The sequence below is a fragment of the Alosa alosa genome, chromosome 3 (genome assembly GCF_017589495.1).
Source record: "Alosa alosa isolate M-15738 ecotype Scorff River chromosome 3, AALO_Geno_1.1, whole genome shotgun sequence".
Taxonomy (NCBI): Eukaryota; Metazoa; Chordata; class Actinopteri; order Clupeiformes; family Clupeidae; genus Alosa; species Alosa alosa.
Window position 1 is genome coordinate 24510337 of NC_063191.1, and position 18212 is coordinate 24528548.

Consider the following 18212-nt stretch of genomic DNA (forward strand, 5'->3'; position numbering starts at 1 on the left):
CATGAAGCCAACATGAAAGAGAAGGGCAGGCAGAGTGAGGGAGAGAGAGAGGCAGATGTAGGCTGTCTTAACATGCCCTGTGTCTGCCCACAGTCCTCCAGCATATGTGAGGTCGCTCTGGAGGGGTCTGGCGCAGTGGAAGACCCGGCAAGGCCATGTGAAGGTTGACATGGGGTGGGCATAGCCACAGCAGCGCACGATTCGTCACTGGTCTCCACCAAGTGTTACCAAGGAGACCAACATTTTGCAGTGAGTGTTTTAAGTGCAGAATCTGTACTGTTCAGTGATGGTGAAGGGGGTTTATGGGAGAGTTCTGGGATCACTTCCTTGGACTGGGTTTCTGCCACGGCTCTGAGAGCCAGGGCTTTTAACTCACAGTGTTTGTCAGCTGAGAAAACAGTACAGGAATCCATCTCCATGATTGCCCGATGTGTCTGTGTAAAACCAATTAAACTGAAGTCAGCAATGTCAATACAGGGCATGATGATGGATCCTTCTAAAGTATTTACTTGGCTGGTTATATTCTAGTCCTCTGACAAGACCCTCTGGAATGGATGACACCTGCCACACTGCACGCCATGCACTGGAAGCTAGTGACTGGATGGAGTGCACATCAACTTTGCGAGAGCCGATCGTGCTTTGACGAGTTGACCCAGCCTCTTTTGCTCGACCGCCTGCCGACTCCTCTGCTCAGCGGCCAGTGCCGCCCCTGATGCTTCCCCTCGAGTCAACAAACACCGCAAATCTCTCCATAAACCTTAAGTCAATACCACAGTACCTCGCAAATGCCTTGGCTACATATGGCGGTGCTTGGGGGGGTCAAGGTTTCTGCTTCCCTTCCCTTAGAGCGTGTGTTTGTAGAGTGCATTACTTTTTTGGAGGACTCTGTTAAAGCTCTGCAAGGTTAAGTGCATTGACATTCACAACTGGCATCGTTTCGGGGAAGTGGACATATTTTTTTGTATACAAAGATAGATGTGAAGCCATGATACAAACATTAATGCTTTACCAAAAACATGAACAAATGTTAAGTGGAAAGTAATTTATGAATTTTAAAAAATACTGCACATGGGAAAGCTTATTTTGTGATTATGCACAATAACAACAAATTCATAAATTATATTCATGCTGTTAGAGTACAATGACTCATTAGGAAATGTTTTAGAGCCACAGACTGTTTTAAATCTCACAGCATGTCTGGACATTTTGTTATGCATTGTTGAGAGGCGAATGAACAGCCACACTATCAGAAACATAATGTGTATGGTGATGAAGGTGATGTTATTTATTAATTAACATCTATTGTCTTTTGAGATTCTTCATCACCACAGAATGGATTAGTGGTAGTACAACATCACAGATAAAATGTGTCATCCTGTCATGTACTGATGTACTTTTCACATTCAATATGCAACACCCCTACATTTCAGACTGAAATGTTTCTTTTCCTTCAGCAAGCTGCAGTTTATGCGTCATCTGTTTTCATTGGAACAATGCAGGCTGGACATGCTTGATGATTCATTAATTAGTATGAGTTTGAAGTTCACCTGCCTTGCTGCTGTTTCTCTCCACTGCTGTTGGTTGTAGTTCAGGGAAGGTTCATGTGGGCTCTGGAGTCAATATGTCTGGTTATGGCACACATGCATGTCTGATTAAGCACAGACTGTAGCCATGCTACTACACTCTGGAGCACTTGAAGAATGAAGCCTGAGCACAAGTACCTAAGTGTTACTTGTATAGATGCAGTAAGAGATATCTTTGTCACAGTTGCCACTGTGGTAAACACTGTAGCTTTGTGGTGACGTAAGATTTCGCTCTTTGATTGAATGAGGTAATGAAAACTGGGTGCTAGTTTTTAGACCTGTTTTTGTAACTGTGTATTGGCAGGTGTGAAGTTACAGTAGGTAGGGTGTGTGTGTAGGGGCGCGCACGACTATTTGCAAGAGCCAGTGTGAATTTATCTTTAAGGGTTTCTCGCTTGCATAGGCTACAAAGATTTGTATTTGTGCGACAGACCGCAGACATCCTGGAGAAAAAAAACTTCGGATTTACACTTCCAGCAGAGGGCTATTGGTTTATAACGGGCTTGTTGCTGCGCCTGGAGAGTTGTTAGGCTCAGCGCGTTTGGAAGATTGCTGCATTGAGGGAGCCGAACGCGCTCCTTGCCACATTCTGTCCGTAGTGGACAGTGAGCGAGTGAGCTGTGAGCGAGCGGGTGCGCGCGACAAACGGACACGAAAAGCGAGCGAAAGAGAAAAAAACGAGGGAGAGGGAGCGAAGGAACGAGAGCGGAACGACTTCTGCTGTTGCCTTTTCGTACATTCACAGTGAATTCAACTCGCTCTCAACATTGTGAGCTGTCCGTCAGCACGACCTGCTGCAAAATGATCGGAAAACTCATCTTTCTCATCGGATTGCTTATCCGCAGTACTGAAGGTAAGGATGGCACAATATCATTGTGTGATGGTGTGAGTAAACTTGCATGAGAACATCCTATACATCTCGCCACCACGACCCGGTGTGCAGGTTGTGCGGGGAATCTATGGATAAAAAACGACAGAGTAAGGGCGGATTTGTTTTGCAGTGTTTTGTAGTTTAGGCACGTCCTTTTGAGAGGTTGAGTACTTCTTTTTAAAAGATGGTTCCTGATTATTACTTGTCCCTTTTGATATTTATCCACATTTGTTCACGAAGTTTTACAGACAAAACTCCTGGTTTTACACTGGTTGGTTATTTTTTGTGTGGAAGGCTTTACTGCTGTGCATCTCTAAATTGATGTTTTGAACATGACACAACAAGCACTGTCCATTCAGTGCGTTTTGGCAGGGAAACAAACGGGCTCTTGGCGCTTGGACTTTGTGGCCTAAAATAGGCGTTTGGAATTGGTAAATAACGAATTTGCTTATCTGAATATGAATAATTGCTATGCTCTACACCCAATTATTACTAATAGGTTAAGAGGACTAAAAAGCTCCATATTTTAATATGATCCGCGAAAATGAATACAAACTTTCAATTAAAATAAATAAAAATAAAAAATTCGACAAAGGGTCGACAAAGTTAAGTTTTCCCTATTTGAATTGTATTGCGTAATGTTTTTTGGCAAAAGGATGCTCTATCGGAGGTTCATGTTTGCTCTTCAGTGGATGTTCAATCCACACTGTGTAGCCTAAAGGCTACTTCCCGTTCTGCAGTTGAGTGCCACGAGACGTATCGGACGAGTTTGAAGTTGCTACCGCTGCACAGCCTTGCCAGCTGAAAGACAAACCGCTTCCGAGGGGACGACGGGGATCAATATTGAATGCTCGCCTCGGACAGAGCAGGTTCTTTAGGCGGAACGGCAGGTGGGGGTAGAGCGCTATATACTGACCCGCCCAGGTGTGTGTGTGTGTGTGTGTGTGTGTGTGTGTGCGTGCGCGCGCGTCTCTCTGTCTCTCTCTCTTTCTCTCTCTCTCTCTCTCTCTCTCTGTATGTGTGTGTGTGCGTGCGACCGAGCATTATGTTGGGGCATGCAGGATAGCGAAAGGAAAATCAGTAGCACAGTATTGCATGAATTTTCAGTGGCTTCTTGCATTTGCATGAGTTTTTTGCTCTTCTAACGATATTACTGCTATTGTAAAGGTTGCTGATGGTGAACTTGATATCATCACCTCCAGCACCAACAAGTGCACCTTTGTAGACTGTCGGCTATTTCAAAAAGCCTCATTACTTCTTACGTTGCCATTATTTATGGTTAATCGTGATAATAGTACCACAGCTCTGTTGCACTGCAGTTCAGTCATTGGAATCAGATGAGTGAAATAATCATATAAGTAGTGAAACATTAACTTCATTGCCCTTAATTACCATTTAAATATATAATAGAAATCATTGTTACAGACTCTGCACAATGACTAGGCCTATCTATGTTTGGAAAGGTTCTTCACATGCAGTTTCAGAGACATTGACTGGGAGCTGTTTTTATTCCTGTGTACCTTATATTCACTGAGAGACAGGCCAGTTTGCATGAGAGATGAGATGCTGCAGGTTAGTGCCAGGTCATTAAGGGAAGCCTGATTGTTCCTGTGTTTCAGTGTCATATAGTTCATGTGTCATGTCTGATTATGTTGTTATTCCCTGTGTAGTGTGTAGACATGACAGAGTTAACAGTTAGTGCTTTAAAAATGTAAAGCCTGAGAAAGTTACAGTGAAGGATGTTTCTGCCCATATGCTCACTCACGCATGCACACAAACACACACACACACACACACACACACATAGAGCCGCTCGAGAGACATACGCACCACGCCCACACAGCAGTCACTCTCACCTCTGCACAAGGCTTCTCTTCAGTCCACCAAAGGACATTACCATCATCAGAAGAGTCCAGCTAGCTCCCTGAGCGGCCTTGGTCCATGTTAGTGAGGGGGAGTGTGTAATTATGCCTGAGCTTAGTGTGATGAGCTGTGTGCTGTGTGGGTCTCCAAGGAGGTGTGCTAACCCTCAGAGATGCCCACAGTGAAATATAAATATCAGCAGAGTAGCCCTTTAGGTTACCATAACCCTTGTGCAGGCACCATCTAAAGCTAGTGTGTGGGGGGGGGGGTGTGTGAGTGTGTGTGTGTGTGTGTGTGTGTGTGTGTGTGTGTGAGAGAGAGAGAGAGAGAGTTTTTATATCCTTAAAGCATTTCCCTAAGATGTTCTAGTACTTTCAGGATTAACTCTGTCACACATTTTACAGACACACACACACATACAGAGAGAGAGAGGGAGAGCGAGAGACAAGATGCATACACATATGCTCAGTGCATAACTCAGCCTAGTGTAGCGATAATGAGATTGTTGTTGGTGGGGTCTCCTCATATCCCTGCCATGTCAACCATAACAGCTTTGCCCAGATGACAGTGCATGTGTTCGCTCCCCTTCATATAGGCACTGCACTCCCCTGCACCCCCATCCATGCCAGGGCCATGAGAAACACATCTCTTAAAATGGCACTCCGAGCATTCAGCGAGCATCTGTCACCCCCAACAATCTCCACCCATGGAGGGGCTCTCTCCCTTTTCCACCCCCTCCCCCCCATGCCCCCCTCTGCTCCCACTTCCCAGGGTTTCATCCCTGGCCTCATATCGTTTTTATTTGCCTCGTGCTCTAAAAGACAATGGCACCGCAAGAGGCGTGTGCGCAGCGTTCAAGCGGCGCTCGAGGCGATGCAGTGCAATTCCAATACGCATCGCCGTCCTGGTGGCACATATGGTGTGCGTTGGAGACAGCCTGTCATTTTCCTGCCCAACAGATATACACACAGGCACTTCTCTTTTAATAGGTTATGTAATAGAACTCAGAACGTCCCATAAAAGACATGCTAAGTTGTTCATATGGGGAAATTGCTGGTGCATGTCTTTTTTTCTTCTCTCTCTCTCTTTCTCTCTCTCTCTCTCTCTCTCTCTTTTCTCTCGCTCTCTCTCCCCCTCTCTCTTTCTCTTCCTTTCCTTCTCTTTTCTAATGGAGGAATTGATCGTATTATGTGATTAATTGAGTGAATGGTGTACGCTATGCAGGCGCCTATGAAAATGGAATAGCCCCCCACCCCCACCCCCCCCCCCCCAAGGAGTCTCTATATGAAAATCAATTTAAAGAACGCCAAGAGTCAGCGGGGCCCTCCATTGTAGGGAGGGCAATTTCAGTGTTAGACAGATATGCGGCTCATTTTAATGAGACTTCTCTTTTCTCCGCTTCCGACGCTCTTTATGAATGCCCACCAGCAGCAGCTGGGATTGGGGATGTTCTACGCAGTGGGAACTTTACACCCCTACCACACACACACACACACACACACACACACACACACACATACAGTACATACACACACTCCCACACACCCTGCATGGGAGGGCCCTGGGAGCATGGCGCTAACACACACCAGCGACCGCACTCACCACCGCATGCACACACCAGCGGGGTAAAAGTCATGAAATCTGCGCTGTGTCTATATTGCTCCCCCCCCCCCCCTCCCACAGTTAAATGATTTGATATTGCATTTCATTTCCTTTATATAGCATTGCTTTGCCAATTTCACAGCAAGTTAATATATGTGGTCTGATATCATTGCTGTCATGCTATGGTTCTGGAAACATGCTGTTTCTTCCATTTTAACTCCCTTTCCACCTTTTTTAACACACCCTCACAGTTACAGTGTGTGACTTTTCACACACACAGACACACTTTTAAGCTGCCACCCTACTGCCAGAGACAAAAACAAAACAAGTGTGTGTTTTGTATGTGTGTGTGTGTGTGTGTGTGTGTGTGTGTGTGTGTGGATGCATTCGATGCGGTGATGGGAAGGAGCAGAGCGGCGTCTGCCTGCGCGCTGAGAGAGCGAGAGAGGAGCTGACAGAAGAGCCGGGGTATCGATCGCTTTCTCTCGCAGCGTCGTGCTAGCCTCACCACCCATCCACCGTCTCTCACTGCACAGCCCCTCCACAGCAACAGCACTCGCCCAGCCACACACACACACACACACACACACACACACACACACACACACACACACACATACACATCGCAGAGAGAGCAGCCACGCAGCCAGGGAGAGACAGAGCAGACAGATGAAAAACAGAATGAAGACTGAAGAAAATTAGGAGGAAAGAGAGGAACATAGAAAATGAGAGAAAGAGTGCGAGAGAGAGAGAAAGAGAGAGTTTAGTGAAAACCAAAAGGAACCTCTAGCTTTCTACTACTGTGTGATGGCAAACTTCTCTTACTGCTCCAAGGTTCGGTAATGACTGTTTTTAATTTGCATATTTCTCTCCTCCCTGCAGTGGCGGGTCAGAGCTCTTTCTCTCTCTCCCTTTCTCTCTCTCTCAATTCAATTAAATTCAAATTCAAAAAATGCTTTATTGGCATGACAAGTTCACTCATATGGTCAAAGCAGTTATACAATAAATCTGAACATACACACATACTGTACATATAAATAGATTTTTGTCTCTCTCTCTCTCTCTCTCTCTTTCTCTCTCTCTCTCTCTTTCTTTCTTGTAACTGTGTTTTAATGGGTACTGCAGGGACACTCCCACCACCACCACCCCCAGCCTCCCCACCTGAGAGGAGCTCAGAGAAAATGACATGCCTCAAGGCCTCACGTCCTCATGACGGATGTCTCTCTGCAAATATGGTCAAGTTCTGAGTAGGATGACCCTTACAAGTGGCAAACATGTCCATAGACTCACACACACACACAGAATTTCATGTGAAAATTTCAGTGAGCACACGCTGAAGTTCTCTTCCTGCTGTTCCATCCAGCACATGCTGAGGTTCTCTTCCTGCTGTTCCATCCAGCACATGCTGAGGTTCTCTTCCTGCTGTTCCATCCAAAACAAGCTTAGGTTGTGGTTCTATTTGGCCTTTGAGAGAAGCAGACTGGCCATGAGTAAATTATGCACTTAGGGAGAGAGGAGATACACACACACACACACATACACATACACACACACACACACACACACACACACACACACACACACACACGCGCGCTACTCTGTAGCCCGCCCTCAGAGCCCAATGGACTGATATGCATTTTTGATCGGTGGGTTGATGTGGGGGAAGGAGGCAGGCAGCAGAGAGTTTGGTCTGCGCCGGGTTTCTTGTGTCGAGATATTAATGATCTGCCACTGGGCTTCAGGGCCCTGCGAGCGTCAGGAAGCAGCCTGAAATGGAGCCGGGAAAGGAAAGTTGGGGGACCTCAGATGTAAAGGGATATGGGAATAGGGAGGGAGACCACTCAGGGGTCAACGGAATACTTATGGAGTTGGGCTAACTGTGGAGGGACACTCTGAAAATGCATTTGCGTCCAACCCCCTTGATTTTGGACTAAGTGGAGTTTAAATGCTTACTGATAGTCTCGCCCGTGCTCTCAGGCGAAGGTGTAGCATTACTGTTAACCTTCCGTAATACAAATCCTGCATTGCGTTACATTTCTTCTTTTGTTGTTTTTGATTGTGATGATATTTCCTCTCTCCTCAGAAATATTCCGAGTGACCTTTTTAAGCGATGACAATAGATGTTCACTCATTGTCTTTCATGGGTGAGAGACAGAGAGTCTGAGAGCAGAAGATACAGACAGAAAGAATGAAAGAGTCTGACAGAAGAAGAAAGAGAGAAAGAGAGAGCGATATTGGAGATGATGGATAGGATGTTAAAAACATCTAGATTTATGAGGTTGGGAGGTGACTCACGCAGGAGACACTGCTGTTGTTTTTCTCCTCCATCTGCAGTTTCGGCTTGTTGCGCTTCCAGACTGTGCCATAATGAAGGCTTCTGGGAGCGTTTTAACTGGTCCCAAATCAGTGGCAACCCACAACAACCCTGGCAAGATGTTAAGCAAACAAACAAAAACACACCCCCGCCCAAAAACACAACATTCCTCAAGCAGGAGGGAACAGGACATGTCCTCTCTCAGGGTCAGCAGGACTCTGAGGACATGTCCTCCGATGAAGCTCATTTCAGGACGTTGGGGGACGCAGTTTGCAAGTGCAAAAGGTCTTCCCGCAAAAAAAACACTCCTATCCGAGGAGAGGAGAGGATGGGGCCACAGAGCTCATTACTGTATGGAGAGATGAACAGAGCCAGAGAGAGAGAGAGTGAGGGAAGAGGAGAGAGAAAGAGGAAGGGAGAGATGGAGAGAGAATAATCAAAACGGGGTTCCCATCATTAACCTTGACCCTAGACAGACGTGGCTGCAAATGGCAGGTCTCTCTGTGTGTGTGTGTGTGTGTATGTTTGTTTATTTCTCACTTTGGAAACGTCTTTTTTTGCCCACCATGTGTTCCAGCAGTGTACCTAGGCACCCCACTGCGATTAAGTCCCCCAACCACCCAACATCCACCCTTCAGCCTCAAAGAATAAACAACATGGAGCTGCGGGCTGATGACGGTTGACGTCAGCTGCTTGTCATCCGTCAGTGGCAGGCAGTGCGGTTTGCCTTTGGGGAAGTGACCCCTGTTTCCTTTGCCCGGGTCTGCAGTGGCTAACTGCTGCGGATGACACCCGAGAAAAACATCAATTTTGCCTTAATGGACTGAATGTGATATGTATGAGTGAGTGAGTGGAGAGGGGTAAATGAATGAGAGATAAGGTCGGTTTGCGCACTAGCATGAAAGCTAAGCATCTCGGTGCGGACCACCATTAGTCAATGCCCAGATAAGAGATATCATGTGACGTGGCTTGTGTTCATGATTGCTCGTTAATGTGCATATTCGATATTTTGGCAAGCATAGAACACACAACAAAAGAACATCTGAATTATTCATCTGCTGATGATGGAAAGCGTAATACGTATATGTATCACCTCAGGGCTGCTTGATGGATGTGACCATATATAGAGGGACCCATTATCATCACTTATGAGCAAAAACAAATAAAAATGAAAAATGCATACATTTAAAAGCACTGTCCGTACGTATAGTGTATCACCCTCATGACTTTCCCAGCTGGGCCTGTATGTCCTACATGCATCATGCATGACCTGGATATGGTTTATGAAACCGCAAGAATGTTCCCAGAATGTGGGTGATTGTGTGAGAAGAAAGAGAGAGAGAGAGAGAATGTCTGATTGTCTGTGTGTGTGTGTGTGTGTGTGTGTGTGTGTGAGAGAGTGTGTGTGTGTAATGTTGACTTGTGTTCTTTTAATGCATAGTCCTTTTGTCAGCAGAGCAGCCATCCTGGCACTCCCTATTCCTCTTCCTCTTCCTCTCTCCATCTTTCCCCCTCTCCCTCTCTCTTAATTAGCCACCTGAAGCCACGTGAAGTCTCTCCATCCAAATATTGTCTTGCTTCTCTTCCTCTTGTACCCGTAGCGGGTCTTTTCAGTTTAATATGGAGGTATCAACAAGTGGCAAATAAGCCTCTGAGCTTTACACTTACGGATGCGTATGCTAGCTTTGTGTGGTCTGTACCTGTTGTAGGCCCATGTATGTATAAGAATTACTGTACAGTGGTTTTTGGACAGTGCTTCTTATACAGTATTTATATATGTGTATTGGTCAGAAGTATAGTGCGATTGGACCGTCTTAACGAGTACATATTGGCTGTGTGTGTGTGTGTGTGTGTGTTTGTATGTGTGTGCGTGCATGTATGTGTGTGAGAGAGAAGGGGAGATGATAGAGACGGAGGCCTGGTCAGCTCTCTGATGGCCATTCATATTAGGGGAGTAGCCCCTCAGCCTGTCTGGTGTCTATATTTAGGTCCTCCATGTGGTCTGGCCAGCCTTGTAAGGCCCGCAGCAGGCCGGTGTGTTTGAGGAGTGCGCCTGCTCGTCCTCCCGGGTGCTGGCCTGGTGGTAATGATGTTGATTTTGAGGGTTAATGGACGTGGCCAGGGGGTTCCCCATGTCTGTGTCACATGCGGCCAAGAGGAGAGGAGAGGATGGGGCCACAGAGCTCATTACTGTATGGAGAGATGAACAGAGCCAGAGAGAGAGAGAGTGAGGGAAGAGGAGAGAGAAAGAGGAAGGGAGAGATGGAGAGAGAATAATCAAAACGGGGTTCCCATCATTAACCTTGACCCTAGACAGACGTGGCTGCAAATGGCAGGTCTCTCTCTGTGTGTGTGTGTGTGTGTATGTTTGTGTGTGTGTGTGTGCGTGCGTGCGTATGTGTGATGGAGAGAGAAAGAGAGAGAAAATAATCTGTCTGTGAAAGGCACTGTAGGTGTTATATTCAGTCCATATGGTGATTAGCCCACACAAGCGTTGGAGGACCTCCAAACCCTGCTAGCCTACATGCTGTTGCATTACTGCAGTCCTCAAATGGGACACTTCATCACAATAGAAGTAATGACCTGTTGTCCAGTGAAACTCTATACGTCAGTTCCTCTGTGCACATATGTGCTGTATATACCTCTTTAGGTGTGTATGTGGGTTTCTGTGTGTATGTGTGTGTGTGTTTGTGTGTGTGTGTGTGTGTGTTTGCGCGTGCACAGGTGTGTGTGATGGCTCTATCAAGAGTGGGTGAGCGGTGTGTGCGGAGTGATTTATGGCACTCTTTTAATCAGTGCGCAGAAAACGCAATTAGACGGTGCTCCCGCCGCGCATAAATGAGACGGCCCAAAGGCACTCTGGGACACGCGGTGTTAATTAGGCAGGTAGGACACCTGTTACTGAGCCTCGCCAGCCCATTCCACACACACACACACACATACACACACACACACGCACACACAGCAATACAGAAGGTAAGAGAGAAGGAGAGAGATTGGGAAGATATGAAGGGAGGTGTGTGGGGACGGAGAGGAGAGGAGGGGAGAGAGAGGAGGTCAGAGGGTGGCTGTGGGCTCATTTGGAAACATTTGATACCAATTCAGAGGTGGACGAGTGGAGAGATAAGACTGAAAATGTGCTGTGATGCTGAGAAGGCTGGAGTGTGTGTGTTTGTGTCCATGTTTGAATCTGTGTGTAGATATATTATATATATACTGTATATATCTGAGACAGGAGTGTGTACATTTATGATAGCCTGCTGAAATTATTGGGTATTCTGTAGTCATGGCACATTTATCATGCAGCTCTCTCTCAATTCAATTCAAGTGAGCTTTCAATTCAAGAAGCTTTTGAGCTTCTCTCTCTCTCTCCTTCTCCCCAACCCTCTCTCTCTCTCTCCCTCTCTCCTCTCTCTCTCTCCCTCTGCCCAACCCTCTCTCTCTCTCCCTCTCCCCAACCCTCTCTCTCTCCCTCTGAGGGGTTGCACAGGTGAGTACACTTCTCTAATTGAAGCAACGAGAGAGAGATCTCATTTAGAGAACAAATTGTTTCTCTCTTTAGGCGCGCTGCTCTCCTCTCCTCGTCTCCTGGCACTGCCGGCCTGGCCCTGAATTTGAAAAAGAGTAGCCACCATCCTCTTTCTCTCTCGCTCTCTCACTTTCTCCCTCCTCCCTCTCTCTCTCTCTTTCCCTCTCGCTCTCTCTCTCTCCTCCCTCTCTCTTTCTTTCTCTCTCGCTCTCTCTCTCTCTCTCTCTCTCTCTCTCCCCATCCCTCATTCTCTCTCTCTCTCCTCCCTCTCTCTCCCCACATCCCTCATTCTCTCTCTCCTCCTCGTCCCCCTCCTTTCTCACCACTCTCTCACAATTCATCTCCTCCTGTCTCTCTATATCTATGTCTTTCTTTCTCTCCCTCCCTCTCTCTATCCCTCCCTCTTCATATCCCTCCCTCTCTGTATCCCTCTCTCTCTCTCTGATTCTCTGTGATTATGCAGCCTAGATGAATGGGAGAAGCGTAATGAGTTGGCTCTGGCACACACAGAGAGGCCCTCCGCCACTGTGGCCCACCGCGCTGAGCAGCCCAGTGCCCTGCTGTAACTGGGCCTCCCCGCCCTGGTCCTCCTGGGGTCTGTCCCCCTCACCAGCTCCCCTTGGGTGGATGAGGAGGATGATTACGATCCTGCTGACGAGACGCTGATGAAGATACAGATCATTAAGACAGCAGAATTCTGACAGTGACGGTAGCTTTGGTAATAGCGGCAGATTGATGAGGAGGAGGAAGTGGCGGCGGAAGCCAACGACAGGGGATTGTGATCAGCGCGGTTTATTATGATGATGTTTTTCCCCCAGGGATGATGATTGACAGCCACTAGTAGGAAATTGTTTTGGTCCTCTCGTGGGTGACTGACATGAGGAACCCAAACAATGTGGGAAAGAAGGCGGGGACCGTCCAGGAGAAACACTATTAAATATTTACAGCTCTGTCTGAAGGCACTGAGGGTGTGAGTGTGTGTGTGTGTGTGTCAGTCTGTCTCTCTCACTTGCCCAAGTCCTGTTCTAGCTTTTACAGACGGATTAAGATGTCATGCATGACGTAAGAGCAGATACCTATAAAGGTATCTATAAAGTGCACTGCACTCTCTCCAAACTGGCCCCTACATTTACTTGTAGCCCAAATGCATGTTCACCAATATCTGTGGTAGTAGTGTGTGTTGTAGAGAATGCATGACTTGAGTAGCTGTACTGTGTGTGTGTGCTGCAGAATGGGTGTGTGAAGGTACGCTGGCTCCATCTGTTGTGGGCCTATATCAGGACATCTCCTGAGCTTACATAGAGACACATTGCCTCTGTCAGTCACATGCGTCTCCAGACTACAAAGTCAAACCGTCAACCCAGCAGCTGTGTGTGCACTGTGTGGGAGTTACTCCATATGCCTTCATGTGTTTGTCCTTGTGTGGGACTCAGTAACTCATGTGTACGCTGATGTAGATGCATAATCCAAAACACATGAATGAATCTGTTGGTTGGAATGGGAGGAACAGACATTACAATGTGTGTGTGTGTGTGTGTGTGTGTGTGTGTGTGTGTGTGTGTGTGTGTGTGTGTGTGTGTGTGTGTGTGTGTGTGTGTGTGTGTGTGTGTGTGTGTGTGTGTGAGCACAAGTGTGTAAGTGTAGGCTTGTGCCTATGTCCCGGTGTTCTATTTTGGACTTGTCCCACAAAAGTAATCATGTAATCAAGTTAGTCCTAAGTAAATAAACAACATAAAACAAACAGAAGAAACACACATGCGTGTGAGCTAGGATACCAACTTTTTTTTCTAACAACCTTTATATCCACATTCACTACCAATTAGTGTACCCTAACTAGTGCTTTTGAGTTACCAAACCGCATCGTCATATAAGGACCCTTGACTTTCTGCATGGCTCTCGGATGCCATTTCAAAAATGTTTTGGCTCGCCTCAAGGCAAAGCCATTTCCTAATGAAGTCTCCTCTCGAAAGGCACTTTTAATAAAATCACAATTCTTATCAAAGCGTAAGTGTCTCAGACTGTTCTGAGATCCATGTACTTCAGCTGGTTAGCTTTTCAAGGGCTTTTTCTCATTTATTAGGGTGTGTGGCACTGGCTTTAACATCACTTACTTTCTTTCCATACATTTTCTTCCATTCATTTCTATAGCACTCGATTTTGAAGTTCACAGACAAAGCTTTAGACACTATGGATCCAAATTAGCCTTCAGTTCTTTAAAGAAAATGCAGTGTTGGTTATGTCATCTGTATGTATTCATATCGGAGCTGGTGAGGATCGTTTGTATAAATAGACACAAATGAAAGGGACATGACACAGGCTTGAGGCATACTGTTGTTCAAAACCAAGCAATTTGACAACTCGACTGATGCCGGTCCCTTGAGGGTGGTTTGATAGAGAGTCGTGGCAAAAGCGTGGCACTGACCCGAGATCTAGGAGACATCACAGCCGAATATGAGACTTTTGTGGATAAAACACTAAATAATGAACATTAAAAAGCCCAGGCGTTTCTGCCTTTGAATGATGTCCGTGATGCCTAAGGCTTTTTGAGCCGCTTTGGAGGAGGTCAGGAAGGCAGAGGCAGTACTTCATAGAAGATTTAAAATGGTTGTTTCATGTTGTCCTGAAAGACAGTAAGAGTTGCTACTCCAGCCATAGGCACCACAAAAGAAACAATCGATAGGCCACAACACAACTTCTCAGACTAGCCCATTAACTGATCAGAAAGTTATCTTCCTTCTTTGTTCATTCTTGTCATTTATTGTGTCTTCTACCGTTTTTGCAGTGGCCATTTTGTGGTTCCCCATAACGGATGTGTTATGTTAGTGTTGGCCCCAACAAATGGATAAATGTGAGTGTCAGGCCTGTCTAACTGTGGTGTATAAGTGCACATGTTTTGTGGGTATCAGATCCCCCGTGATGGCGGACCCCCCACGTAGCGACAGAGGAATGCTGCAGCGCAACGTTCACGACGGCTCATTTAGCACAAAACAGTGATTAGCACTTTCACAGCTGCAAGACTACATACACTCTTTAAACACTGCCTTGGGCTATGAAAGCAACTGTTTTTAAAAAAAACATATCAAGAGCTCACAACTGAAAATGGCTGTGAAGCTAATCATCAAGGGACTCTACACCAGAGAGCTGTAAGAGGAGCCTGTAAAGTACAGTTGATTGGGACACCCTCCCACATACCCCATGATGCAGTGCGCTTCCCAGTGCCTCCTCGCCATATGCAACTGCAGAGACGTCTGAGGATGAGTCACACAGTGCGTTGATATGCAACAGTCCAGCACACACACGTACTGTACGCTCACACAACCACTCACACCGAGGCCTTGGAGAAGGGGGCTGCAGGTTGTTGGATAACTGTTGGATTACCTGCTTTAAGCGCCATCCTCCTCAAATTATTTCTAAGCTGATTCATTTTTGGAGAGCAGTCCAACCAGAACTGTCCCTTCATCTGGCCACTCTCGCCTATGAGCCCTTGTTGTTCTCACACTGTGTGTTCCACCACTTCAGTCTCGTCTGGCTTTGGGTCTTTTTTTGGTGTGCGTCGAAGCAGCTCTTCGACTCTTCTGCAGGACTCCGAGGGGGTGTGAATCAAGAGAGCGGGCACAGGTACCGCTCTCTCACCTCCACCGCCGTGACGTCGCACCTGAGTGGTGTTCCCACCTGAGAGTTGCGGCTGGAGGGCTGTCATGCAAAGCGATTTCTCTTTCCTCCTCCATCTCTCTCTTCCTCGCTCCTTCTTTATCTCTCTCCATCCCTCTCTCTCTCTCTGGCGCCTGCTGATTTAATTTTGTCCTGTTTGTCGCAGCTCTCTCTGTTCCCTTATTAAATGTGATAAGACTGTAATGGCATCAGTACCCTCCGCTCACTCGCTGCTGCCAAGGGATAGGACCCGCTCCAAAAAACACTCTGCCACTTTCACAATGTGTTTTAGTGTGTGTGTATGTGTTTTTGTGTGTATGTGTGTGTGTGTGTGGGTGTGTTGAATGCATTAAGCGGGGATATCGTTGGTCTCTCACTGAAATATGCATTTCTGCCGGCTGGCTCAGCCCTAATGAGTATATTGTATGAGGCACACTCGTGGTTTGTTGGCACAGTAGGGGCCAGGGCGTCTAATTGTTCCAGGAGCGCCGTGCGTTGCATTGTTCTGGGTGCGTGAGGGTAGTGAATACGGTAGCGCATGTGCGTGTGCATGCGCCAGTGTGTCTAATTGTTAAGGAAGCTAATGAGCTCTCTGTGCTGTTGAGGATGCGGGAGGGGGGATTAGCTCTGATGCTATGAAGAGGATGGACCGCGGGTTTGTGTCTGTATTAGGTAACAAGACCTCCGCCCACACACAAGTAGGCTAGATTAAGCTGCTGAGCTGCCTAAGAAACACATACACACAAACACACACACACACACACACACACACACACACACACACACACACACACACACACACACAAACACATTACCTCATTGGTAAACACGACTCACACCCACCATGAACCATTTTCTCCTTGATTAAAGCACTTGCTGAAATCTCAGGGCCCGGCCCTCCAACTGAGATTTCTGTTCATTAATTAAACCCCTTAATGCAGTTAATTTCCATCTAAATGGGAATGCAAGAGTTGTGTGGTAAAACCAGGCAAGTCTTTGCTACAATAGTTTATTATAGAGGCTCTTCCATGGAAGAGTAAGCAATGAGGCAAATACAGTAGGCATATTCTGCCGACTCTATAGACCTTTCCTGCCTGAATACATGAAAGATTATAACAAGCAAACACTTGAAAAAGCCTTGATAAATGCGATTGATAAGTCCCTCTATCCAACACGGATGTCTTAATGGAAAGTGTCCAGAAAAGTGACCTTTTGTTCAGAAACTGAGACTCAGAACTTAGCTCCCTGCTGTTAATAATTACGGTTTAAATTGACTAGTAGTGCTTGCCAAGACAAGGAGTGCCCTGCCTGTTGAGGGATAAGTCTCGGACGAGGACCATTTGGGAGACCCAAAGGGAAAAAAAGACAGAGTAGATTTGTTTTGTTGCCGCCAACCGGGAAACGAGCGGCAGTGCCAACGCGGCCTCATTAGGAGCGCTCCGTTGCGGCCGTGCCAACGCATCCGGCGGGCTGCCACTCCGGCTCAGCGGGCTGTGCCTGTGGCGCGGGCGGTGGTGGGGAGCTGTCGGCCAGGCCGTCCGTCTGAATGGGATTAGGCGTGCGCGGAGCGTGAAGCGGGCAGTGACAGGTGCGATCGCACCCTAACACCACCAGACTACAGCCATCAATAAGGCAGCCGACGGGAGAGCAGCGGTGGTGGTGGCAGGCAGCGCATCAATACTTGCTGCTGCTGCGTTTACACCTGTAGGCCTGGGGTGCAGCATGTACAACACACACACACACACACACACACACAGACACACATATACACACACACACAACAACACTCCATGCACACGTAGCACACACACTCATGAAAGATGCACACACCAAACACACCCGCATACATACATACATGAACTGCATTCGCAAACACGCAACATACCTCACACACCGCACACATGTGCACATACACGCACATGCTCATTCCTATTCACACAAACATCCATCCTCATGCCTGTCCTCTTTATCAGCGCCCTGACTGTGCATGAAAAGTGTGCATCCAAGCGGCCATGCGAGCTGAATCAGTCAGGAGTGGGCTGCCGCACTCCGCCTGCCTTCCGCTAAAGCCACTAAGACCTGTCAATCACTCCTCTACCGCAATGATCGCTCCGATATCAGCAAGCTGCTCCCCAGGGCGTGTGAGTGTGTGTGTGCGTGTGTGTGTGTACTGTATGTGTGTGTGTGTGACCAAAGATCTTTCCAATCTCAGTGTGCTGCTCCCATGGGCGTGTTATGCTTCCCTGAGCGTGCATATTTGTTTGTGTGTGCGTGTTTGTGTGTGTGTGTGTGTGTGTGTGTGTGTGTGTGTGTGTGTGTGTCTGTGTCTGTGTGTGAGTGTGTGAAAAGATCTCTCCAATATCAGTGTGCTGCTACCCTGGGCGTGCATACGTGCTCCCTCCACAGTCTGCTGTCTCCACAGGATCCCCCACCTTCATATATTGGCACTTAGCGCTCTGAACCTGCGTCAAAGCCAATGTGTTAAAGTCAAATGCACACTACCCACTCACCAACACCATCACCATCACCAGCATCACTGAAGGCGCCGATCCCGGCCGTGCGGGTCCCATCGGTGCTGTAGCGGAGAAGTGAGAGTGGGCCTGCCAGCTACCTCCGGTAAACAAGCGCTTCCACGAGACTCTCGGAGGATCAGTAAACAAGCAGAGGTGTGGGCCTAATGCTTCCTCCTAGCGGGGCCAAGATGCTCTGTCACGCCTCTCACTTGTCTGTGGTCCTCTCAGCTCTGATCAGGCCTCCACTGTGTACGCTACGTGCAGATAGCATGGGAAGCTTGTGCTG

At 47.2% G+C, this 18212-nt stretch overlaps 1 protein-coding gene across 2 annotated transcripts in view; it reads left to right on the plus strand.

Annotated features, from left to right (window-relative positions):
* Positions 1-1928: 1928 nt before the first annotated feature.
* The window catches only part of ncam2 (neural cell adhesion molecule 2), a 144041-nt gene continuing 127757 nt past the window's right edge, over positions 1929-18212 (plus strand). For both annotated transcript variants that reach the window (XM_048239955.1, XM_048239954.1), the window contains exon 1: positions 1929-2436. In XM_048239955.1, coding sequence (XP_048095912.1) covers positions 2385-2436 — 52 coding nt within the window. In that variant the 5' untranslated portion in view covers positions 1929-2384. The remainder of the gene's footprint in view (positions 2437-18212) is intronic.